Raw genomic sequence first — 26699 nt, 5'->3', positions numbered from 1 at the left:
CCGGAAGGATAGCGCAATTGAAAACCGTTCATTTGTCAGAGAACTCGATCAAAGACAACTTGACGACCCATTCCGAGACATTAAACTCTAAAAGACAGTAAATAAAAATAAAATGAAGATGAAAAAATAGAGAGAGAAAAAAAATACGATAACCAAAACGAATCGTCGACGTCAGCGACACGATCAGGAGCCCGTGCATGTCGCCCGTAACCCGATAGAAATTCTAAATTAGACTCGCTTAATTGCGTTTGCACATCCAAAATACCGACTTCTCCCCCTCTCCCCCCTCCCTCCTTCCCCTCCAACCCATCATCGGCTCCTCTCCACCCTTCCCTCTCCTCCGCAGCCGTCAACATTCCAAATCCGGACAAGTGGGCGCTCAGCATCGCCGCAACAGCTGTATATACCTTTAAAAAAAAAAACGAAAAACAAATCAAAAAGTCAGCCGCCAAAATATTCCCGCTTGCTTACCTGCGCGTTCCCAAGCGTGTTTGCTCGACTTGCACTTTAACTTCATTAAGCGCGCCAAAGCCGCCTTCCCGCCAAAAGCGAGTTGTAATTATCGAATCGCGGAAATGGCGCGCGGCCCGGCATCGACGATGTCTCTACCCTTATTTTCGCGTTTTCGTGTTTTTATATCTTTCAGTTTTCGCGCGCTTTTACTCTCACGCGATACTAACCACCGGTTTTTTTTTTTTTTTTTTTTTTTTTCAAACGACCAATATACTAATAATGCTAATAATCTTCGAGTGAAGGCGGTCGGTCCTCCGTTCCGTCGCCCGCCTAAATAACTCTTCTGGAAAAATTAATTCCCCTTTCACGACGACGCGACTCTGCGGTTCCGCGCGCTGCGCTGCTGAGGAGAGCGTGTTTTCGTCGATAGATTTTGTTTTGTATACATTCTTTTTTTACGATCCGCATTAATTTTTACACGCGCACACGCGCGCGCACACATACACATACCGCTACGTGTGCATCGCGAATTCGTCGGGACGATTCTGACGCCTATACGTGAACCTTGTTTTTTTTTCTGTTTTCTTTGGAGCGTTCCGAGTTTTAATTTAGGCACGACGCAACATGATTATGTTTCTTTTCTTGCCTTATCCCGGTTTCCGTGTTCTTCGGCGGTGGGGATTTCCTACTTCGTGTCGTTCTGTGTAAGCCTCGGAAATCCGCCAAAGGATTCGCGTCTTTTACCTTCGCCGAATTTGCATTTCCCTCGATGCTTAGTTCGGTGATTTAAATATACGTGATACCTATTTTGATGTTTTGTTGGTCACATACCACTGTAGGGGAGGTTATTCTGGCTGTCAAAGCGGAGTTTCAAAATGTTTGTGGTAACGAATTTTCTAATTAGACATATCTGCACGCTGCGCGCCTCTGTATCGAGTTTTAGTGTAGATCGTTCCAGATAACTTCGATAAAGATACCCGACACTCTGCTTGCTGGCACCTTTTCGCTTGCGTACCGTATGGTACGCACGCGCAAAGCTGTTGACAGCTTATAATTTTTTTTTTTTTATAATTAAGAAATATTAATAATAACGAACTGCCGATAGCTTGTTCGTGCTCGCTGTCACGCGCTCGTGCGTTTTTTTTTTTTTTTTTTTTGATTGTGCTACTTATATTTTTAATTGAGTTGGTAATACTAATAAGAATAAAAAAGACATACATGTATTATATTTCCGCCACAGAGCCATCTTTACAACGTTAAGAAGTTTGGATTTATATTTTCCCGCGCTTTTTGGGCTACGGGATAGGAAAGAGAGCATTCGTTCAATGACCACATCCACATCGACGTTGTTCGTTGTCTTTCCAATTTCTTCATATACATTTTATAGATTACAAAAGCGCTCAGGGGAAACGAGGGACACGTGAGAAAAATGACGAAAAGCCCTGAAGGTTCTCCTTTATTTCACTTGTCCGTCTTTTTTTGTTTTTTGCGCTTTTATTCTCTACATCGAATTAGCAACTAAATCAAGTACTTACCCATTTACTTTTTCTATACGCTCACCCACCGTGCTACCTTTTTTTTTCTTTTTTCTCTCAAGTTTATTTTGGTGTTTTATCCTGTGAAAGGATGGTCGAAATGGCGGGCTATATTCTCGACCAACTTCACCGCAGAACCGTCGTCGTGACGTGCGCAAACAACGCCGACAGCGCCAGCCATCAACCAGGGCAACAAGTAAACAAAGAAAAAAAAAAAAAAAAAACTGGCGCGCGTCGCGGAAACTGCGGACGTTGTACATTCAACAGAGGCGGCGGGTGAACCAGGGAGACCCGGGAACGCGAGGAATTTGCGTAAACTTCATTAACCCCCCCCCCCCCCCCAACGGAAAGCCGTCCCTTTGCCTAATCCTTCAAATTCAGCTTTTGTTTACAGAAAATTTCGCCTCCCCCACTGTCTTTCCGTTTTCCCTCCTTTTCCTTTTTTTTCCCCCATCCATTTACGTTCCTGGAAAACACTAATTAAGGACCGGGCACGTTCCTGGCCACGAGCCCCCGCTGCAACCGTGCAAGAAGTCCCAGGAGCGTAGTTGGCAGGGGAGCGGCAGTGGGCGGTAGGTCGCGCCACCTTGCGGAGAAATATGTAACTAGAGGTGGTACGCGCCGATCTGATTAGTTTATATGTAGAATGGAGGTTTTTCGCTATTTGCGCAATCAAATTGACGCACGGTTCAAGCAGACGGTAAGAGAAGGACGCGTAATTTAGACGCAGATCGGCATTGTTCCAGGGCTACCTGATAGGTGACGCCGATGTGTTCGCTCGTCTTTACTTTCTTCCTTGACGGTTACAAGAAGGGATGTCGTGAACTTTTTTCGAACCCGAAATTTGACATCGAAAATTGAGGTTCGACCGGTTCGGCGAACCTTCTACATTTTTGCAAAATTCGACAAGGTTCGGCTCATGGACAGTGTGGCCCGTTTTCTACATAGAGGTTTCGAGTTTTGCGAAGCGTGTAATTCATAAAGTAGTTTATTTTTTGCAAAACGCATAATTTGTAAAGTAGTTTATATTGTATTCCATTAAAAAAAAAAGAATTATCAAGGTTTTGAGTATATATAAAAGCGAATATACGTATTTTTAAAGCTTTAGTTACTTTCATAATGTGAAACTATAAAATAATACAGCCAACAAACATCGCATTTTTCCTCCGACAGGCGCATTATCAGTTTTTAAATTTTTGCGCATGCACCGAAAAGTTGAATTTCAGTCGAACTCGTTTCCCAGTTCGTGTTAGAAGGTTCGCGCAGGTTCGAGTTCGACACGGGAGCGATGATGCAGGCTTTACACTCTGAGAAATCTGGAGCGTCTGCTCTCCCGCAAAGCACTTGGAAGACCCACTGAAAAAAACAGTAAAAAAAATCAGACATCAGACATATCGGTGGTCTGGGCACCTGACAGTGTATCTTAAGTCACTCGCATTCATTCTTATAATCATGGACCGCTGGTCCTTGGTCCTTAGATAAACTACATCTTGGTTCGCCCTAGTAAGTTTTATCATCACAAGGGGGCGCTCATTCGTGTAAAAATAAACAAAAAGCCGGAAAAAAACCTTAAAAACTAAAAAACTCAATTCAGCACACACAAAAAAATTAAGCGGGTTGAGCACCCTTTGCGTTGCGTTTTAATTATTTTGAAATAATATGACTCCTATGTCTCAAGCAGTGCTGGAGATAACCCGTTATAAGTAACGGCGTGGCCGGTAACTCTTACTTTTTCAGGTAACGTAGTAACGTACTCGTTACGTTTTCAAAACAGTTACGGGTAACGTATTTACGTTACTTATTTGGAGTAACGTGTAACGTAGTTACATATTCTCTCCAGTGTAACCTTACTCGTTACATATTCTTTTTTTTTTTTTCAAGTTTCTAGACGCCGAGCCATATAAATGTGTGAACTTTTCGCGTTCTTTTTCACTTTTTTTTTGTCGTGAGCATTTAGGTAAATTCGTAAAAAAAAAAGAAAAAAAAAAAGATTAGGTTGTATGTTTAGTTTCTGGATGGACATAACGTTTCTCGAAATATGGCGCTTATGTATGCCTGTAACGTCCAACGAGTAAAACGTGTTAATTCATAATTTAAAGAGTAACGCAAATGTAACGTGCGTTACTTTTGAACCGTAACGGTTACGCGTTCCTTTTATTTTGAGTTAACGCAGGTCGGTAAGACGTTCCTTTTCTATGTAAGTAACGTATTTCGTTTTTTTTTTGTTTTTTTTTTCTCGGTAACGCTTACAACACGGTTCTTAAGTATCTATACCCGTTTTCACCTTAAGAAAAAAGTGGGTGTATCCCTCTCGTCGCATGCTTATTGGTCGCATGCCGTCGCACATATTATTCCGTTCTGCGAAGCAGTTCCGATAAAATTTGCTCTCTGGGAAGCTAGCGTTATTTAAGCTTAAATAAATTTGTTATTCTCAGTAGGATAAATATTACACCTCGTTAGTGCCCGTGTATTCACGTAATTCAACGCCTCACAAGATCTGAGGATCGATGTTCGTAGTCAGCCGGCCAGCCGCTGCTGCTCGCCTTCCAAAATGGCGACTCCAACAACTCTGGCTGATCGGTCCGTGATGTCAGCACTCTTCCCTGAAGACCTTTCCCCTCGGGTGCACTGCAAACGTCACGCTAGTGGAAATGTCCTGTTGAGCCAGACAAGGCAGTGTGTTTTGAACGCTTATTCTTGGGTGCGGCGGCAGTACCAAGAAAAACAAATGTGGTGGAAGTTGTCAACCTCGAGGTCTTTGAAATCAGCTGTATAAATCCCACTGCACCGTGGATAACCAGTACAAAAATTCACCCTACAAAAAAAAAAAAAAAAAGTTTGCAGTTGTATTGCACTGGCTAATTTGCCCATCTACAGCAAAGGTGTCAGGCGCCATTTTGCCTGTTTGCTTTCTAAACATATATGCATACAATTACACTTTAAGGGTCGTTTTCATTCAAGAAAGAAGACGTAGTGTTGGCGGCATGCCGAAAGTGGACCATTGTTCTGGAATGTGACCCTGAGCGTAACATTTCACTTCCTCACCTCATGCATATTCAATGTCGCTGACACCTCATTTTGAGGTCTAAACATCATGTTCAGCCCAGTCCTTCATTGAGATAGCTCCGTTATTGCAGTGATCAGTTTCCCCAGGCGGTTTGTGGGAAAGTAAACTCACGAACTGCCATCCACATGCCTTGGGGTCGCTTTGGCAATAAACGTATCTCTCATCCACCATGCTGTTTCAGATTATAATCATGATTTGTACCACCATCCCCACACCACGGAACTTAAGAAAACAAAATTAAAGAATAAAAAATTAAATTCACCACGACACACGAGGAAAGCGATTGCCCACTCAATATATACACATGAACGTCAACGCAATAACGTAAACAAATGCATATTAGGACAGAATAAACGATGCAAACATAGGTTCGTGGCTGGTAGCAGATCTGATCAATCCCAGTTCATCAAGTTCGCGGCGATGTCGATGATGTCAGCTGATCTTTTTGCTTTAGCGCTCCATGGTTGCCGTTAAAAACTGTAAATGCGCTAAAACTGGCTCACATTGATTTTTTTCTCATTGTGTTCTTAGAAAGCCGATGGTATAAACAATATAGATATACAAATATATGTTTATTGAAGATAGTTTAAAGAAGCGATGCAAAATTGTACAGAGCATAAGCATGTTTATCAGAAACGAACGCTATTTAACGAGATACGTTCTAGCTTTTTTGCCACTAGAGGATGCTGCAGTGCTAAATTCGTTTTGGTTTTGGTCTCTAAATGTGGATCCCACCACCTCCCGACGGAGAGTGGTGAAGGCTACGCGATATCGCGGCATTTCATTGGTGGAAACCCAGAACACTCCGCCACCAGCCGGACTTGTTTTACTTCGGTTCTTAAGGTGAAAACAAGTATAGATAGTGTTTCCAACCGTCCGTTTTTTTTTGTTTTTTTTTTTTTGTTAACGGGTTCGCCGTGTTTTCAGAACGGGTAGGTGCATCCAGAGACTTCTGTCAATCCGTAAGGTTCTCGGGGCGATCTGATTGGTTGACCCATAACGTCGACAGCGCACCTCTGGTGCTTCGATTTCCTCATGTAGAGAAAAGCTTTCCCATAGAGTGACAACAATATTCCAGACGCAGGTAATCTAAGGACGGTGCTTCTACTTCATTGACAGGACGCTTCTGGTTTCAGCGCAGTGGGAGGAAGTCACGTGCTAGCATTGTATACTAGCAGAAGGAACTGGGAAGACGTCATTTCCTTCCGTCAAGATGCGCTTCGGCATGACTATTGCTACTTAAAGAAGACGGGGGCCGGGGTCGGGCGGTTTTATTCGCTCAGATGAGTTGTTCCCACGTGCCGTACTTTCTGCCTTTCCCCCTCACCGTGTCTGGAATTCGTTATTTACTTTCTTTTTTATGTTCGAGTTGGTGAACATTGATATGGAGAAGACAAGGTACGACGTGTGGGAGCATTGTGCCTTCTGCATTGAAGAAGAAGGTACATGTACAAACACAAGTAGGCGTTCCAGATTTTTTAGAGTGTTTGGGCACCTCGAACACGTGAAATGGGCGAAAACACGAACTGTTTCCGTTTTTTTATTTTAACGTGCAGACATTGTTTCTCGCACCTACTGTGCGTCCATCGCCTGACGACTGCAGGTTTTTTGTTTTTTTTTCTTAAGCTGATTTTTTGTTGGGGTAGTGTGCATGGCGCTGACGTCACTCCCCACTGTAAGCAGCACAAACATTATTTTTACCGGTCGGAGCGTTTCTTTGTCTGTGTCGTTTGCGTAACTTTCTACCGGCAGGAACACTGTCGGTTTAGGGGCCTTCGTACAGGGGCGGGCGCGCACCGCACTCCCACCCTTGTAAACGCGTGCACCAGCAAGGACGGCCCTTCGATTGGCTCTCATCGGCCCCTTACGTGCTGCGCCATCTCACGGCGTTTGTGAGAAGTGCTAGCGAACCTTCGCCGCACTTGCTTCGTGGCGAGGCGGTGCCGATCAGACACCTCTCTCTTTCCCCATTCCTAAAACATCAAATAATTCAAAGCCCAAGTTATATTTTCGGGTAGGAGGAGGTGGAGGGGAGACGGGGGGATCGAGATAACAATAATAATCAATCGTACTATCTGCTCACCACTTTAACGAGCTTCTGCACATGTCTGGTGCGCACAAACGCGCTTGTGTTTGAACTATTAGTTATCCTAGAAATCGCCTCGCTTATATATATATAGCAGAAAACTAAGACAAAACGTGGGCTACGCGCGGACGTCTGCGCAAGAAATCTGCCCTTCTTCCCTCCATCTCGCTCCCCCGCCCCCTCCCCAATATAGGTATGAAAAGTTGGGTTCTACTGTTTCCCCACAGGCGCGCGCGCGGCCCAAAGAATTAACGACGCGACGCCGCGAAAACTTTGCGCAGCGGGGAAGGAACGCGGGGCACCCTCAAAACCAAGTGATAACTATAAGTCGCCCACTCTCTCGTCTTCCCCACACCCTCTCCCTCCGATATAAGTTTCCTTGGGGGCATAATCAAAATAGCGGTTTCCTTCTTTCCCCTTTTGCCGAGAAACACGAAACAGGAACCCCCTTCTTGCGTTCACCGCCGCCGCCGCCGTCGCCGCCAACGCCACACCAAGTCTGCTGCGGCCAAGGGTAAACATCTGAATTTAATCACCGTAGATACCCCCCTTCTCCTCACCCGGTTGCCTTACCGCGGCCCCGGTTTGCAAACCGGCGGGCTGCAGTCAAGAAGCTAAAGCAACAGCAGTAGCAGACGCCCCGCCAAGTTCATCGTTAAATATAACTAACGATAGGACGCGCGAAGCTGGCCCCAGGCGCGCCTGCGTGGCTTCTTCCACAAACAAGGCGCATATTCATCTAGCGAAATTAAGTCTGGCCAACTCCCGCTTGTTTTCTCGGCCGCCCTCTCCTTCTCTCCCCCCTCCTTTTTTTTTTTTTTTTTAGTTGTCTCTACTCTTCTATTACTTAGTTCCTCCTCTCTCACCCTCTCTCTCTTTCTCTAGCTCGGGAAAAAGAGGAAGAGAGGGAAGAGCATGGGGCTCGAAGGTTTTTGCGAACATAACAAGAAAGAGTAAATATGCAGACCTGACTTGGAGTCTGGTGTTTTTCGAAAAGAACAGTTTCGTGTAGGCAAGATGGGTAGAGAGCACCGCGCCACCGAGGATAATTTTTCTCCTTCTGAAAACCGACGCGGTGAAACGTGATATTCAACGCCATGTGCGGGCGAGGCACGACGAGGAACGAAATTTCAATGCGCGGTAGTATAAAAATAACATGTTAGAAACACCTGCTTTTTTCTTAAGAAGTCTTTTTTTTTTTATTAGAGGGGAATGGTAACGATGGTTTTGAAGCAATTGCATTCGTGTTTCATCTATTTGTTGCCTACAGCGCCCAAAGGGCATTACAGTGGGGGCGTCGATATAAAGGACGTTCAAACGTATAATACCAAACAGATATAATAAGGCTCAGGGATAACAAAACAAATCCAGCTCAAAAATTGCACGAAGTTTTTACATATCTCATTTCTTTATCGCACAAAAAAAATGTGTTCTCAATTTTTTGTATAATCTAAATAACCAACCATTACGTCGAGGGGTTTGTGTGCGGAATTTGGGCGTCTATGTGGATTCCACCCTCAGTTTGGATGCACATTCGTCAAATTTGATGAGTTCGTGCTTCCGACGTTTAGGTTGGTTTTCCAGAATAACCCGCAATTTCAAGGAACCCTCGTGTCTTGCCAGGCTCTACACCTGTATTGTGCGTTCAAAACTTGAGTTGGGCTCCGTGGTCTGGAACTGTTTCAGTGTGGCAAGCTCTAATGTCCGCGTCCCACTAGAACGACAGGCAGAGACAAAAGACAGCGACAAGCCTCAAACCCATGCAGCATGCTCGTGATGGCACCTTTGGCAGGCGTTTAGTCGTTCGGTGCTCGCGAAGTAAGCACGAGCGATTGCAAGCCTGCCAAAGATACCCTCGCGTGCATGATGCTCGTGTTTGAGCATAGCCTCCGTTACTCTACAAAGCGTCTCAAATCGCGAAGGACTCTGGTTTGAGGCTTGTCTTTGTCTTTTGTTTCTGTATGTCGCTCTAGTGGGACTCGGGTATGAGAGGTTAGAGCATGTTCAGAGGAAGCTGGCATGCATTGTGTACAACCTTTATTACGGTCGCCGAATTTTTTTTTAGTCACGAGTTGATGTTACACAGGATGAATTTGCTGACATTAGTAGCTTGGCGAAAATTTCTAGGTTATGCATTTTTGCACAAGGCTGTGCATGGAACATTAAGTTGTTCTGAACTTGTGTCACCGCTCTCTTTATCCGTTCCGCGGGTGAGCAGTCGCAGCTCCAACACGTTCTATGTGCAAGACCTTTGTTCACTTTCCCCCATGTTGCGTATTTAAAATAGTTTTAATACACTCAGCGCGGAGGTTGATATCTTCGATAGTGAACGTTCGTTTAAAAATGCCCGAAGAATTCGGCTTTATCAGGATCAATTTTTTGTGATTTCTTTTTTGTTCAAAGACTGTATTTGTGTGTACCAGAATTCAGACTTCGGTTGTTCCTGGACGCAAGAAAGAAAAAATAAAGAAGAAGGGGAAAAAAAGGAGTAAAAAAGCTGTAGCAGAAGGTATACTATATAGTTCGCTGGAGTTGTGAAAAACAAATCGTTCCTTTCCATGGTCGCAATTTAACTCGGTAAACTATTTCGTTACTTGATTGCCTGTGCGAAAAAAAAAAAGAGTTAGAAAACAGATCAAATTGTTCGTACTCGCGAACTTTTTGTTTGTGATGTACTCCGCGCGAGACATAATACGGTTCAACCGGATGTTGCGATTTTTAAATTTTTAGCAAACTATAAAAAAAAATCGGGGAAACATTTGAGACGCAAATGCTTACGCCTAGCGGCAAATGAGTTTAATTTCGGGTCATGTTTTATTGCAGAGACAACACTTCGAAATAGTTATTTGTGACGAATGGAGCTGTGCGTGGCTTTGGATTCTTTCAGTTTTGTCTATAAAGTACTGACGCAAGAAGAAAAATTGAATTTCAACAGGAGTTTAGTCACCGAAGTCATCTTTCAACTTTATGTAGATAGAAACCCAACTCTGAAGCCACCTATAGTTAGTCTGTCAGTTTCACCTATAAAGTTGTCGCCGGCCTTAAAGTTCTCTCAGAAATTATTTAAATATGACGAAGTGCTGAAAAATTCTCTGCCCAGACACTTTTCAGACATTTCCCAGACACTTACCAGACGTGAGAGTAGTTTTGTCGCTCTAGGTAGAAAGAGTGTTCTTTTGTATTCTTAAATGAACCATGAAATGATTTTTCAACTTCTTCCTTACGAGCTTTAATCCTCAACTCATAAGCGAAATGAGACATCGCGTGGTCGTGACGTGGTATTTCACCGGATGCGACGACTCCAAACATCCACCGTGCTTTTTAAGCACATCATGGAAGTTGACATTCACAAATTTTGGTGAATACTGCCACGGCACTCAGTGGCCACGAACGCGAGTCCAGATATTTTGTTGATGGATTGATTGTTGACGAGCGGATGCGTCTGAGTGACGGACTGCTCGGGTCGAATTCGTGAGCTGGGTTCGGCTGATGAGCATGTGTATCTGTCAACCAAGAGGGTGCTGATATTTTTGAACGTCGATTAGGAACGACGCAGAGTAGACACCTCCAGTTTCCTTTTGTGGCATTTTGAACGATCTATTTATTTTTGTAACATGTCGCGGTTCATAGAATATGGTTGCATGACTATTTTCCATACACTAAACAACAGCCAATGCAATGGTTGCACTTGAGCTTTCCAAGGCTAGAAAAAAGGGGAGCTCAAGACTGAACGGTTAACAGGAAACGTCATGGCCACGTCTTTTTGGGACAAGGAAGGTGTTTTGATAACTGACTATTTCCATAAGTGTTAGACAGTGAATTCAGAACTACCCTAGCTTGTTGTGCCGATTTTAAAGGAGCCTTTCAAATAAAATTGGCATGGGAAGCTACGCAAAAACTCTAAAAAGAATTAAGCGGGAGAGCACATTTTTTTTGTGCTGTTGTTTTATGTTTAATCATTTCTACTCAAATATGTACGCAAAATATATATTTCTGTTCTTTTTTTTTTTTATCTGCTCACGGGGCTGGCAAGGCGATGCCGGTTTTTAAAAATGGAGTTTCAGTGCGTCCCTCATCCAAAGCACTCACAAAATCTTGTTCCCTCTGGCCTTTGTTGTTTTTTGTTTTTGTTTTCTAAACATGAAAAAAAGAAAATCTTGAAAGGAAGAAAGTTCTTTTGATGAGTTGGAGGTGATATCAGCAGTGTACCAGTATCTTAACGACCAGGCATTCGCCACCGGCTCCTTCTTGGCAAATATGGAAAGAGCTGCCTCAAAGCGCTTTCCCGCAAGCGCAATGCCCTTGCGGAAAAGCGGCCTTGCGGACCGCCCGGTTTGGAGATGTACATAGTTTTCGCTCTGCGTTCGCTAACTGCATATTTTGCTTTGAAGTATGACGAACAAAAAGCTTGTTGAACCTTCGGAGAATTGTGTATGACATTTATATATGGGTAATTGCACTGTTTTTACAACGCGAACGCAGTTTCAAGGCGGCCGTGAACAAGCGGACGACACAACGACGACGACGACGCAACGCTCGCGCGAGCTTCCGAAAGGTTTGGGAGACGCACGACTGCGCATGCGCAGGAACTCGCGGTTTCTTGTGTAGCCCGTCGGGTCTCCTGCAAGAGTGACGATCGCTTCCCGCAATGCTTGGATGCCACAATTTGAAACCTTTATGAGCAGCAACGTACGCAGGATTTCTTTTTTTTTTTTTTTGGAGGGGGGGGGGGACGTAAAATAGCTTGTCCCCCCCTTCCCCCCCCCCCCAAAAAAAAAAAAAGTTTTTTTTTTTTTTTTTTGTTAAGAGTCAGTTACAAACTAAGAGCTGAACTGACTATTGTCACGAATGACAATTGATGAGGCGATGAAAACTGAAGCAAACTCAACGTTTAGTGTGGCGAACTTGAGCCCAAAACAAAATAGTAGAAGGTGAGCGTCGCAGGCGTCGATGACGTCGAAACAGCAGAATCGAACGCTGGGGCGAGACTGACTGCGGCTTGCCACGCGGAGCCCGTTATGTAAACGGGGGTTCTTCTGGTACAGTCGGCATAAAAAGTTCAGCTCGTAGAACATTCTAACCTCGAATAAGCAACAGGGTTCTCGAATTTACCAGAACGCGACATTTACAGAAACAACAAAAATGTTCACACACATGGCCATGCATCGAACCTCGGCTCTCTGCGTGAGAGCGCAGCACGATAACCATTCGTCCACGGGCGCGCTGCCTACTTGGCTAGCTTCCCGCGCGGTACTATATATGACTATACCAGGTGTTTCAGCAAAGACTGACGGAAATCCCTAAAGTTATTGTATTCCAGGTAAAATTATCATTTTCTCTGGACCGCGTTACTCGGGGTGGCGGACGTCAGAAAACGCGCGATACTTACTAATTAGCTGGTTAATTATATACAACTGACTAATTTACGTTTTAATTCGTGAAAATAGACATATTCTTCCAATTAGAAACTTGCTGAGCGTCATCGAAAACCACTTAGTCAGTAATTCTTAGAAAGACTTTGAACACGTGGAAAGCGTAGTAGCGCGCTAAAGTTACCACTCGTGGAGCAGGTACAAGCCTGGGACTCTGATAAGAGAGACGGAAAAATGGCGCGGGCGCCTTATCGCAACCGTTAGCCTTGTACCTGCTCCACGAGTAATGACTTTACTCCAGTTCCAACTCCAGAAATAAATCGTAAGGAACACGGCAAGAGGTAAGATTTTCTATTTACACGAGATGAAACAGAATCCGCAAAGATAAGCCAAGAACGAGACATGTCTTTTTTACAATGTAATCTGCTTTTGACGCAGCTTTAAAACGCTTTGTCAATAAAGCGGGATACTGTTGTCTTACCCATCATCACCAAATATAAACAAGGTGATGTGGACCGGTATAGGCAAGCACATTAAGCCATTTTGAAAGTGACAAACAGCCCTCCCCCCCCCCTTACATACACACATACACACAATATATATTTAAATAAGTGCCTACCAGATCTCTCGGGTTTCGGGCTCCTCGTTCAAGATTCTCCACTGCTGCCGACGTTTCTCTAGATTAACATTGGCTTTTCCTTCTCAACAGCCACTTTTTGGGGTCCCAGCAGTGGCCAAGGTTGTCAATGTATTCCAATACGCACGCTGCCTGAAATCGTACAGCTATATCTATATATACATATATATATATACAGATATTCTTACCTTACTAGTACTGTATTGGCAGGGTCCCATGCAATACGAGGAAGGTAAGACTGTGCCTTGTCTGCAAAACTAACCGCTTCGACAAAAAAAATATAAGAAGCACACATGCGGTTCGCTACAAATAGCAACTTGCTCTTTTAAGCGGCGGTTACGCGTATCTTTCTCGCTTGTTTCGACGATAGCGGGCGCCGTGATCTCTTCATTGATTCAGACCGCTTTCTGGTCTAAGGTTGGGTGAACAAAGGCAGAAGGGTACACTGTCGAAAAGTGGACCCATGTGTTTGTGACGGCACCGACAGCAGGAACACACGCGCTACAAGCAAAAGAAGCGTATCACACTCACTGCCCCAGGCACAATAAGAGGCAACCCGGGTGGCGAGCTAGAGTTGCAAAACGAACGCGAAACGAGATCCCGCCTCAAACTTTAAATAGCAAGGCGCTGCAATTGAACTTGACCACGACGGCACTATGGCGCCAGTCGGTGTTTCTTTTTTTTTATGTTGTGTAAAGTTGAAAGAGAAATAAATAAGGAAGTGAGGTGCGTGCACTGAACACTGGACTTCAATGAACCACTGACTTGACGGCGGCGGCGCAGAATGTTGAACGAGAAATAAGAAAGGGGAATGAGAGGAGAGGCTTGGCTTTCGATAGAAACATAATTTTGTGCCAATTGTTTATTGCTGCATTTGTCCCTTCCTTGAAAAGGAAAAAAAAATGAAAAAGGTTGGATTACTTTTTTTAGTAGCAAGCATACGCTTGAGCGTCTGTTGGTTCTTTTGTCATTCTTTTGTTTGGATTGATTCGTCTGAGCACTGACCTCACCCGACCCCCCCCCCCCCCCCCTCCCCCTACACCTCCAGCCGTGGTTGCGATTCTGCTCCTTCAGCGGAGCAGATACACTTACTCCGGCCTTACCCTGCAAATTCGATCTCTTCTCTTTTGTTTAAAGTGGGATCAATTACTTTGTCCCACGGTGCAGCTTAGGAATATTCTCTATGATCTCCACTCAATGGTAATAGTTGAATTTGCTTTCCTTCTGATTACTTTTACATCCTTTCCTTTTTAACATTTCAGAGACGGCAAGGGTCCTCATTTCGCTCGTATTCAAAATGCCATAAACGGTCAGGCGTCTCACTAACGGAAACCAAGAGGATGATAGGAAATAGGAGATGCAAGTGTAGCCGTTTAGGCAACCCCCCCCCCCCCCCCTTTGTCCCCCGTCTCGCCCCACCAGAACCAGCCGAATATAGGCAGAGAGAGCGCTACGGCATATGAAGTGGCGCACCGGTTACCGTCACTTCCCCATTCCCCCATTGCAGCCCCCCCCCCCCCTTTCCATCCTCTCGAAAACCAAGTTCCCACTTTTCCCGCTTCCCGAATTTCTTCCCCCACCCCTTTCCCTTCCCCCTTTTCACGACTCTTTTCCTCAGTCCCCCGGACCATCACTTCGCAAAACGTACAGAGCCCAAAACGCTCTCGCATATTTTCCCCTCCTACCCACCCGCCTCATTAGACATGCAAATTATGCAAATCAAATTACCTTCATAAACTCCAACGACGCCTCGATTCCCTTTACTCACTTTTTTTTTTTTATTATTATTATCACTGACGACGCGGACGCAAATGCACGAGTTTATGCGTATGTGCGTGGCCGCTCGGGTAATGTGTGATCCCCTTTCTCCGGAAAAACTTTCTCCAACCTCGCCATTTCTCTTTCCAGAAAATAGAGCTTTTTCCCCACCTCTTTTCCCTACAACCTTTATTTCCCCCATGCAACACACTTGCCCCCGGCCGCTGCCGAAAACTGAGCCTAAATACTAAAACATTAACATTCTCGCCCCCTTGGAGAATCTACAAGTTGAATTCACCGTGAGTGTTTGTATGTGCGTGTGAATATGCAAATGAATTTGTTGTTGTTTATCTTATCGCCGCGCGTAGGAGGTCCTGCTTCATCTTCGGTCGCTCGTTTCGAGCGCCTGGGGCGCCCCCGCGGTGCGGCCGCAGTTTCGCCACCCCGCCGCCGCGGGGCGCTCGTGATGCAAACGAAGCTTTGACGGCTAGACGTACACCATCCCGAACAAACAACAACAGAAGCGACCGCGGCGGTGGCCATATAACCTTCCCAGTTAGGTGCAGGGTTCCTTCCCCTGCGCTTGCCCTCATGGTGTGATCTATAGCCATTTGTATGTTTGTTTGTGTTAATTTTTCGCAGCGCCATTTTTTTATGAAATAATTTTAATTTCCTCCCTCTCTCTCTCTCTTTATTGTTCTTTCCTTCTCTCCATTCGCTCGCTTTAATTATCATACCTTTCCCACCTTTCGGAAATTCTCTCCGTCTCCCCATTTTCCCCTAATATTCGTAAAATTTCGGCGAGTTTTTTTTTTTTTTTTTTTTTTTTTTTTTTTTACCGAGACTTTTTGTGCCCCCCGGCGCCTCGTTTTCGGTACTCACACTTCTAAACCTACGGGAGTTTCGTGTATACACAAACGCACGAACTTGCTGCTTCGCACACTCCACCAGCATACACTGCAGTTGAGGAGAAAGCGTCAGCACTTTGGGGAAGAAACGAAGAGGGGAAGAAGCAACGGGGAAAGCGCGCCGTGCAAACCCCCCGCTCCAATTAACGGTTTTTTCTTTCACCGGCCGCGTTCGTTTAGCTCATTAATTATTCGAATTATGCAAATTGAAATACTTTGCTCCCCGGAGAAAATCCGCAAGCCACGTTTGCTTCTGCAGGCGTAGACGAGCGCTCCCCCAACCCTCCCCTTTTCTCCCTATTCCTCCTTTCCCTCTGTTTTGTCCTTCTCCCCCCTTTCACTTTCAGTTCGCCCAAAAACTCAGGCTCTACTGCACGTCTCGCGCGAGCTCGAGAGACCTCGGCTTCGTTGTGTATGTGTGTGTGCATGCGTGCGTGTGTGTGTATATATACACATAACGTATGTGCGTATAAAGTTGGAAATGGGGAAGATGGGAGGGAAGGGATGGTTAGTCGCTTCGTTGATTTTTATTGGCGAGTTTGGTGTGTGTGTGTGCGCGTGTGTGTGTGTATGTGTGTGTGTGCGCGTGCGTGGGGGGGGGGGGGCGTTTTGTGGCCCCCGTATAGTTGGGAGTGGGCATTGGAATGCGTGGGAAGTACGTCGCCGCGCGCTGAGGGAACGTTGCCAGTTTTATCTGTTTAACAGCGCAGTCTCGTCTACCGGCGCTACAACTACTACTTTACTCGTTTACTGGCGCCAGCGAAAAAATGCGTCCCCCCACCCCGCTACGCGGCGCGGTCGTGGCCCCCCGAATAAAAGTATGCGAGGCCGTAGTTTTGGGGAACTGTGAACACGTAAGAGTCGTCAAAAGAGAACCGCGAGTGTATACGTTTCACCGAGTTTGGGTTTGGCGGTTTTGGTTGTGGCGGCGGACGAACTCTGCATAATGTGTTTTGCAACGATGGGTTACGAGTGCCACTTGTTCGCAGAGAGCTTCTATATCTCTTCTTTTTCTTTTTTTTAATTTACGGTGTTTGGTCGTGTTTTCCCGTTTGTTTGTTTCACGCGAAGAGTGGACGGTTTCAAACCCGGGATGACTGTTTGGGGCTTTGGAATGTCCGTCGGAGTGGTGGCCGACTTCGTTGGATGTTTGTTTGTTGTTGTTTTTCTCATGGGGGACGAGCGGTTATGCTGGATGAAGGACGGTTATGTCGTTTCAAAGTCGTAACTGCCTGGCGAGTGTGTTTTGGTTCGGTGTGGCGCGCACGTCGGCTGAACTCTGTTTTTCCGAGTTTGCATTCCCGTCTAATTGGTTGTGGCTGCTGCCCCCCCCCCCCCCCCCCCCCCCTCCCCCCGATTCCTCTTAGTTGCAGTGTCGTAGTTTGAAGACCGCTAATCTGATCTACTATTTGAGAGCTTCGAGCTTCATGCGGTTCGTGTTTGTGTGTGTGTCAGTGTGTTTTCTTGTTTACTGTGTAAGCACGCATTTATAGATAATGAAACGAACGAACGCGAAGTGAAGACGGTTGATTGGGTGAAGTTCTGGCCCCCGTGTGCATTAAATTTCCCGAGAACAAAAGGAAAACTTAGGGTGCCTCAAGGAAAACTAGACGGCGAGCAGGTATTCCAGACTGCGTCTTCGGCACATCGGAACGCAAGGGGGAAACACGCCAATCAGACGGCAACTAAACGGCACATGGGGAACACGCGATGACGGAACAGCCAAGCTCGCACTGTGATTAGTCGAGGTCGGGGGGACAACAAAAGCACGTGGACGCGTTTGGGGGTAAACAAACGCACGTGGCGTGCGCGAGGAGCGGGCGAACTGTCACGCCGCGCGTCTAAGACGCGATCACTAACGGCTTAAAGGGATACTTCAACAGTATTTGAAATATTCCCGTCGTGTTTAAAAATAGGTTGAATATGATCCACAATATCCGTAAATGACAATCGCACGTTTGTATTTTGAGCCTGGGTGGCTATATTTTTCGTTATAAACGGCCCACTCTGGCAAGCGCTCGGAGAAGGCCCAGCTTAGAGCACGTGACATCCAACGCAATCGTGACGTAGGTCGTCTCAAGACGATCAAAGCTACGGCGAGGCTGACGTCGAGAGGATGGCCTAGTCGTTCCAGCCACCGAAGCGGCTGCTTTTGTACGAATTTTGAGTGACAGGTTAATCTTCTGTAATCTTGTAGGGGGACAGTAGCGGCTTCTGCGACACACAAAAGGCATTCTTGGGAAGAGGGGAGTTCCTCCTTCCCCTCTTCTCTCGTCGTGGCCGGAGGCGAGACAACCTCCGTCACTAGCTGTCAAGGTTCCTAGACGGGCATTACAAGCGAGGCGTTAGCGACATCCACCAGGTGCTCTTTGCTAATCGTTTAATTCGTTTTAAAATTCCTTTTCGTGACTTTTTTAACAAGATATTGGTATGTTCAATGTGATGCAGCTCCTTTGAACACATATAGACCAAAAAAATGAGCGCCGAAATTTCGTTGTAGTATCCCTTTAAAGTGCCTCTGACACGCCAAAACTTTTTTTTCTTTTTCATGCTAGGCGTTGAAAGGGCATGTCAGGACATTACAAAAAAAATTGTTTCACTATAGAGTTGCGTAGTTTTTTTTTTATAAAAAAAAAAAAAGAAATACGAGGCCCAATTCAAAGTTCCCGCCAGTGCACTGTGACGTAACGGTGTACCGCAAGGTGTCGGGGCGGTCAGAAGGGAGGCATTGACCTACGTCACTAAAAGTTGGTTCGCAGGAAGTCACGTGAGTTTCACTCCTCGTGCTCTCCGCGACCGTGCCTAAGAGTTTTTTTGTGTTTTTTTTCCTGCTCTTTGTACGAGCGACTGTAGAAAACGAAGTTTCAGTTCCACTAGCTCTTTATCGCTGCACCGTTAGTTAGTTTCCGTGCTGTAAAAGTTGAGGACGAAGAGTCAGTGGATCGACGTGATGGAGGACAATGATGAAAGCGTTGCGAGTACAAGCCAGTGTACGAGTGCTTTTCATCAGTCCGATGGTACAGAGCTATACTGGGCACAAAACAAGCTATCAAGCTAAAAAAAAAAAAAAATTAGAACGCTCGCAGAACTTAGGATTGCTAGCGTACGACACGCCCAATTGCATTGCTGAAGTTTCGGACACCCAAGTCGTCGAATCATTGTATACTCTCCAGGCTGAAGATGCCTGCCGTCTCTCGGAAATGCATGCAGTGTGATCTCTTCTTCAGTTGCTGAAATACAGGGACACAGCACCTTCTAGGCATTGTAGTTGATCACGTCAATTGACTGACTCCTCTTCTCCTACCTTTACAGCAACATGAAAAGCAAATAAAAGAAAGCTTGTCTGCTTGGATCGCTCGTGGAGGTGCGGAGAATGACAAAAATATTTTAGAAAATATTACACGCGCTCGCGGTAAGCACGAGGAGGGATGCAACTCACGTGACTTTTGGCGATGCCTCCCTTCCGACCGCCCCGACACCTTGCGGTACACTGTTACGTCACAGTGCACTGGCGGGAACTTTGAATTGGGCCTGGTATTTCTATTTTTTATCAAAAAAGCTACGCACCTCTATAGTGAAACAATTTTTTTGTAATGTCCTGACATGCCATTTCAACGCCTATACATCGTCTCACCCTACGATGGACTTGATGTGACTCAATATTATATATATTACAATTTAATCGGGGAGACGGCAGTGAGCGTTGTAGTCATCCTAACCCGTGTCTCCTCGTGATGATCATTGTCCCGAGGGCTCGAGGAAGATGTTTTCTTCTTCTTCCGCAGCCACCACAGATACTCCCCTCGGTAGAAACGACACATACATTGCAACTAGATGTTTTGGCACTGGACACTGCCATAAGGAATACGTACAATTATTTACACCGCTAGGAAAATTGTTAAGTGTTAATCCCAATGCACATGCAAGTTGCGTTTCACCGAATGCGATGGTTGTAACCGACTTGCGGGTTTGTTTGTGTTAAAGTATTGTTTGTAGCTGCATTCGTCTGTATAAGCAGGTTTCAATCTATCAGCTGAGATGGTTTCATGACGGTCGCCCATGTCAATGGTGAAGAACTTCGATTTTCGGTTGAGGACCTTGAACGGACCTTGGTATGATCATTGTCGCGAGTGCTCGAGAAAGGAGTTTTCTTCTTCGTCCGCAGCCACCACAGATTAAAGGCAGAAGCTACAGACCGCCAGATTCAATCACGAGCCACTTACAAGTTGCGTGGTATTTCGCTTCGATGCGCGTATCGGCACCCGCGTCTCGAATCACTAATGGGGAGGGGCGGACGGTAGTTTGGATTGAATAGCACTGAGTGACTCAACAATTTTACATTGCAAAGAAAGCTATGTCATCCAGGCTCTTTGCAGTGTCGAAGCTATAAAAAGATGCAGCGCTTTTGGACTGGGAGGATCATTCGTCCACCCCTAACCAATGCTAAGCGTGTCATATTTTAGCCTGCAACGTGATTGGACCTTGCGGCCCGTGGCTTTGGCCTTTAGTCCATCGTAGGATGAGACAAAGTATAGCATGAAAAAATATATATATATTTTTTTTTTTGCGGCGTGTCAGAGGTCTTTTAAGAAGTGAAGGGCGTGGTCATCAGGGGTCCCGTGCATCTCATTATTGCTTACTGGTTGGCAGCCAATGAGATTGTTAAGATCGCCGAAGGACCATTGAAGAAGCGGTACCATAATAAATTACGCCCTGCGTTTTCTTTTTTTTTTTTTTAAGTTGTCGGCGATTGTAGGAATTTGTCGACGGTTGGAACTGCGCTGCTTCGACGTGAAACTGGACAATCACGTAAACAACGTGCAGACCAAATATTTCCGTAAAAATATTTTTTTCCTTTCTCGCCAATTTCTTTTTCTTGTTTTTAACTTTCATATGTTGTTGTTTTGTTTAGTTTTTTAAGATTGTTTGTAGCCTGAATAACTCGCTTCGCGGGTGAACGCTGAATGCACATCTCTTGCCCGCTATTGTAAACAGCCGACAAAAAAAAAAAAAAATATATATATATATATATATATATATATATATATATATATATATATATATATATATATACCGTGTCTTTTTTTCTTAGCTTAACGGATTTGTTTAGAAGAAGCCGTGAAAGTTACACTTACGAGGTTTCTGCAGGTGAGTTATACGGCCAGGGGGACTGAGTATAGGGGGCTAAACGTAACGATCAGTCGACTAAATAATTAAAATTCGTTAATTAAATTTTTTATTTAACGAAAATAGACATATGGTTCCAATTAGAAACTTGCTGAGCGTCATCCATCATCGTCATCGAAGTACATAAAGCAGGTGCAGCATTTTACGGTGTTCTAAGGAAGCACTCTTAGGTTTCGATTTCTTATCGGAGCAGATCTTTGCGCCCGCGGTCCTGCCCCCCAGTGGTCGCGGCGCAAGACCACCCCCTCGCCTCCCTCGTAGCATGGAGGGAAGTTGGGCGCACGCGTGTTGCGCGTTTCAGCCACTGGGGAGCAGGACCGCGGGCGCAGAGATGCGCTCCGATAAGAAATTGAAACCTGGAAACGCGTCCAAATTGGGTGTTTTTACGGAACGCCGTAATATACTGCCCTTGCGTTATACCCTTCTAAAAAGAGTTGATTTAGTGGTTTTGATGATGGTGAGCAAGTTTCTAATTGGAAGCATATGTGTATTTTCATTAATTGAAAAGTGAATTAACGATTTTTAATTAATTAGCCGAGTGATCGTTACGATTATCCTCTTATACTATGTCCCCATGGCCGTATAAGTCACCTGCACAAACCGCATAAGTGTAACCTTCACGGCTTTTTTAAACAAGTCTGCTAGGTTAAAAAACATATATATGTTTTTTTAACCTAGCAGATATATGTTTAAAAAAGCCGTGAGGCCCCTTTCTTATTTCTATTCATTTTTTTATTTTTAATTCGTTATTCTATTTTTCATTCAACAAGCTATTTTTGTGAGTTCTTGTGTTTTAACTTTGACTTTTATTCCGTCCTTTTTCAAGTTTTTTTCCCGCGTAACTAGCGTTCTTGTGCCTAGTTTCTATTATTCTTGTAAAGTAATACAACTTTTTTGCGGCACTTCACCCTTTTTTCTTGTGTGACTTTTTTCGCCATTAAATTATAATTTTATTTTTATCATCCTACGGCTGCTGTGTCCGCGCACCTTACTTTTGCCTATATGTCAACGGTTGTAAACATTCGCCGCTTTATATATATTTATATATATATATATATATATATATATATATATATATATATATATATATATATATATTCACTTAAAACCTATAACATATACACCCAGAACTACCCCAAAATCTACTTTTTGACCGGGTATAGTACGTCACGTAGCTTCATTTGGTTTGAATTTTACTGATTGTTTATTAGTAATGGGTTCAGACAAGCACATAGGACCAATGGAATTCGTCTCCAATTTTACTATATTTAATCAATTTTAATAAGTTCGTTCGTCTCGTTTTATGTTAGCGAAACAATTATATATATATATATTTTTTTTTTAATGTGGTGTCATCCTGTAGCGCTACTACAGATCCTCTGTCTCGTCTCACGCCATTGATACCTCGCGGGTGCATCTGGCGTTAATGAACTTGAACTTTTTCGTGCTTGCAGATCCGCTGGTCAAGCTTCTCAACCCAGGGCCACGTGAAGACAGCGTCGGACCGTCGCGGTGAGTAAATCTCTTCGCGGCGAAAGCAGAGAGTTCGGGTCACCGTAGAACCGCTTCAAAACCATCGACGTCTAAACGGAAATCGACGCTGATGCTCACTCCGTAAAAGTATATTATGTCCCAGACGATTGCTCAGGAAGCTCCTTCCCCTCTTACCACAAGGCACGTAAATATATTTCCACTTTATAACAGTCAATGTAAGAAGGAAAAAAAAAAACGGCACTTCAATTATTTTACAAAAATACGCGCGAACAAAAAAAAAAGTGAATTCTTAATGGTATTTGTGGACCGTCACCCTGAAACTTGGAACGCGGTTGAACTCCCGGCTCGCATTCCGAGCGTGAAGACTCTACGGGCTGTTGGAAGTTTCATTTCCCGAAAACTCGGGCGAAACACCACCTCCCCCTTCGCCTTATCATAAACGACGATGGGGAAAAAGAGGAGGAGGGGGGAACACTTTATTACAGGCTATAGGCTCTAGCTAGACTTCTTCCCTAAACGACTCTTCGTTAGGAACGTGCACCCCGTCTCAAGTCCTTATACTTGGCATTTTGTTATTCCAGAATCTCATCTTTCCGCCACCCTGCGGGCCTCCCTTTTCTCCCCTTTCTCGCGTACACACACCTCCACACGAAGAACTGTATGGGTGTAGCGCGCACACCCACGCGCACACCACACACAGACACTCGCGCACACACTCGCATACACACCGCAAACGCACGCACGAACACGCACGCACGCACGCACACACGCGTCCTCACGCGGTACTCCCCTTCTTTCCCCAATTCACTTTCTCGGTCATTTTCCGCGCATATTCGGGAAGACCGCTTTACCCCTCCCCCTGGCGTCCCCACACTTTTCAAGACTACCGCCACGGCAGCAGCAGCGCGAAAAAGCTCGCCCGCTTGGGAGCGTTTTGTTAATTGCAGAAAACAAGTTAATTACCGACTCTCGACTTACTTAGAAACGCTTTTCCAACCCCGCCTCTCTCCCTTCCTCCGTACTTCACCTTTTCCCCGGCTTTCACTCCAAGCGCGGGAAAAGTGGGGAACGCGGGCGCGCTTGGGGAAAATTACGGGAAACGGCGCCTAGTTTGCATTGTTTTAGTCGGCCCAAACTACCGACGACGGAAAACTGGCGCGGGAGAAACTCTAGCGCGTGGTTCTAGCAGCGCTCCGGCGGCCCGTCTTTAATAATAACTCGCGCCGCTTTTGCATGGTCGGCGAAACAGGGCGCAGGTAGAAAGGTGGTCTATACACGTGTTACTGTTGCGCGCGCAGTAGTTCAATTTTATACGCTTCTCTGCCCTTCCCCGTCGTCCTTAACTAGCACCGAAATCAGCGGCGCTTGGCTTAACGCCATTCACGTGACTGGCTGGAACTTTGTGCTGTAAGAGTGGGCCGTGGCGAAAGGGTAGGAGTTGGCGGGTAAGTGGCGCCGCTTCCCGGCGGCTGTCGGAACCTCACCACCTTAGGGATTCATGTTTGTTTCTGGGAAAAGGAACAGGTAATAATGACGACTACTAGATCCGGTACAGGCTTTCTTGACTATTAAAAAGAAAAAGTATAGAAGCGATGAAAAAGTTTCGAAAAATGAGAGCGTGTCTTGGACATCGGTTTGCAGCTCCGGATTTCTTTCTTCTTTTTTAATAAAAAAAAAATATATAATTTTTTGTGCCACGTCGTTCCGATGATTTCTGGGTTTTTGACGCATTAACAACAATTTTGTACTCTAATGGGAGGTAAATTGCTAACAAAATATAACTGCAGTGATTTTTGTTTTAATAATGCACGCGATAACGTACACATTCTAAGCTCAAATTAATGACGTCGTGCGCTTTTAAAAAGAAACGTTTTGTTAGATTATGGCATAAAGCCCCGCTAACTTTTGAGGCAAACTATAACTGGTAAATCTTCCGTGACACCACTAAAGCTGTAGTTGACAGAACACGTTACCGTAACCTTACCGAAATATACGGTGGTAATAAATGTGCAGCATATAATTACAAGGCTGAAACCGTAAATGAGGCCCACCGTATCTTAACCATTGAGCATTCTCACGATATAAATATTTTACTGAGGTATATGGTAAGTGAACCATAAAGTAACAGTTGTAGTGTTCATGTCGTAATTTTCATGAACCAGTGTACAAAATTAGAAATACAAGCAATGTAACTACTGGGGCCTTTAAGAAAAATAATATAACTAATCAATCACAAATATTTTATCACGTTTACTCTAATTATTAATAAATTGTCCTAAATACCGAGAAAAATTTGAGATTTCCAGAGTGAGCCGAGTGCAGTGTGTGATTGCTGCGCCATTTGCTCCAAGCTGCGCCAAAGTGCTTCCTCTTCTACATCCTGCAACATTTCGCCAAAATGCGAGGAACTTGCACCCACCTTGAGTTAAACCTTAATTTCACTTTATCGCTACTAAAATTATAGCGCAGACCCTGCTGCATTGCCGGATTGATATAAAGCTTGTGCGAATCTTCAGAGCTTTCAGTGATCGGCTTAAATAACTTACTACTTGATTTGACCTCTCTATCAAACACTGAAAGCACTCGGAAGTTTCGCAATATTTCTGATGATCGTGGTCCGTTCTGGCGGGTTATTTAGCTTCGTTGAGTTCGCTCCTTACCGTGTACTGATGCACTGCAGTGAAGCAACAACGGCGAACAGGCACCATGATTTTTCGTGCCTTGCTTAGCCCCAGCGCAACTGTGTGCCGGAGGGAAAGCAGTCCTCTCGAGCAGACCAGACGTAGCAACACCTCCTAGAAGACAAGGCCGTAGTGCTCTTCTCGTGACGTCGCAAAGGAAGGCCATCGGGGGCGCGCGTCGAAGCGAAGGCAACGCGCCTGGATCGACCGTCGTAACGCGCTTTTAGTCACATGCGCGTGTCTTATTAGCGAAAATGAAAGCCGCACATAGCAATGGGCCGAGAAAACATTTCATTACACGGGCAAAAAATTACACCGCTAAATAATCGGTACAAAATGGCACGAGGTATGCGTATAAGACGTCTATAGAAAAATGTAATTGTTTAAAGTCGGAAACATTGAGTCGCGCGATTATTACTGTAGGAATGCATATTTTATACAGAAATGCTTCGAAAAAATGGCGAGACACGCTGTGATTGGACACAACAAAACAGATCGGTTAAAATCAGGTAGGCGTAGTCAACGCGGACACGGCCGAATCAAGCTCTTCCACCCGCGCACACCTCTCCAGTGACCACCTTCGGCCAGGATAGCTTTAGCGGAGGGGAATGTGTGGCCATGGCTGGGCTGGATACGCGTTCGCTCTCTTACCGCTCATTCACACTGGAAGCGGATCCGCGTTCACAAAGCGGTTGCGAAGGCGGTTGTATAAAGATCCAGTGCAATTGCACGCGCACTCGATGTCATCGAGTGCGCGTGACATTGTACTGGATCGTTATACAACCGCGTTCGCAACCGCTTGGCGAACGCGGATCCGCTTCCAGTGTGAATGAGCGGTTACGGTTCTTCTAGTGAGGCGTGGAGGATCGGTGGCCGAGTGGGCTACGCACACCAGCTCGGAGCACGTTGAGCGAAAGCTCGCGCTGCAGAACCCAGGCATCCCTATGTTGCGCTTTTTGGGCTCCCAGGGCGACCACGGAAAGGGAAGTGACGTCAACAACGCTCTTTGGATGTTGATTAGTGGAGTCGCTGATGACGAATTTCTGCAGAAGAAAACAAAGAAAAAGTGAGCGATAATCGGTAAGCCGAAAGATGCGTGGTATCGTTGTTCACTCACACCTACGTCACCTTCTTCTTCCTAGTAGCCGTGGGAGTACGAAAAGCGCAACATAGGGCCCTGGGTTCAACCCCCAACCCTGCCTAAAGTTCCTTGACAAAATTCAAGCTTACAAATACCGCCAACCATTGTTGTGGAAACGCGCAAGACACGTGCCACGAGCGGTTGCTCAACCGCCATTCGCTTCCAAAGGCGCAACTGCCGATCGTCATGATTCAAAAGTGAGACTTCCTCAGCACTAGATTCGGTGTTAGGAAGCTCATACAATAATGTCACGCGCGTGGTCGAGTGGTTACCGTGCTTGACTTTCGTGCGGAGGCCCCGGGTTTGATTCCTGAGAGCAACACGTCTTTTATTTATTCTTTCAATTTAGTGTTCTCTTAAGTTTGAGAACCTTTTCGTCT

The 26699-nt window shown here is 45.2% G+C and overlaps 1 protein-coding gene across 1 annotated transcript in view; it reads left to right on the top strand.

Moving 5' to 3' along the window:
• LOC120849861 overlaps positions 1-26699 on the top strand; it is a 290230-nt gene that overhangs the window by 259285 nt on the left and 4246 nt on the right. Inside the window, exon 6 of the mRNA XM_042289457.1 lies at positions 22458-22515. Coding sequence (XP_042145391.1) covers positions 22458-22515 — 58 coding nt within the window. The remainder of the gene's footprint in view (positions 1-22457; positions 22516-26699) is intronic.

This window comes from Ixodes scapularis, unplaced genomic scaffold (genome assembly GCF_016920785.2).
Source record: "Ixodes scapularis isolate PalLabHiFi unplaced genomic scaffold, ASM1692078v2 PGA_scaffold12__126_contigs__length_90152505, whole genome shotgun sequence".
NCBI lineage: Eukaryota > Metazoa > Arthropoda > Arachnida > Ixodida > Ixodidae > Ixodes > Ixodes scapularis.
This window is presented reverse-complemented; position numbering and strand designations above follow the sequence as displayed.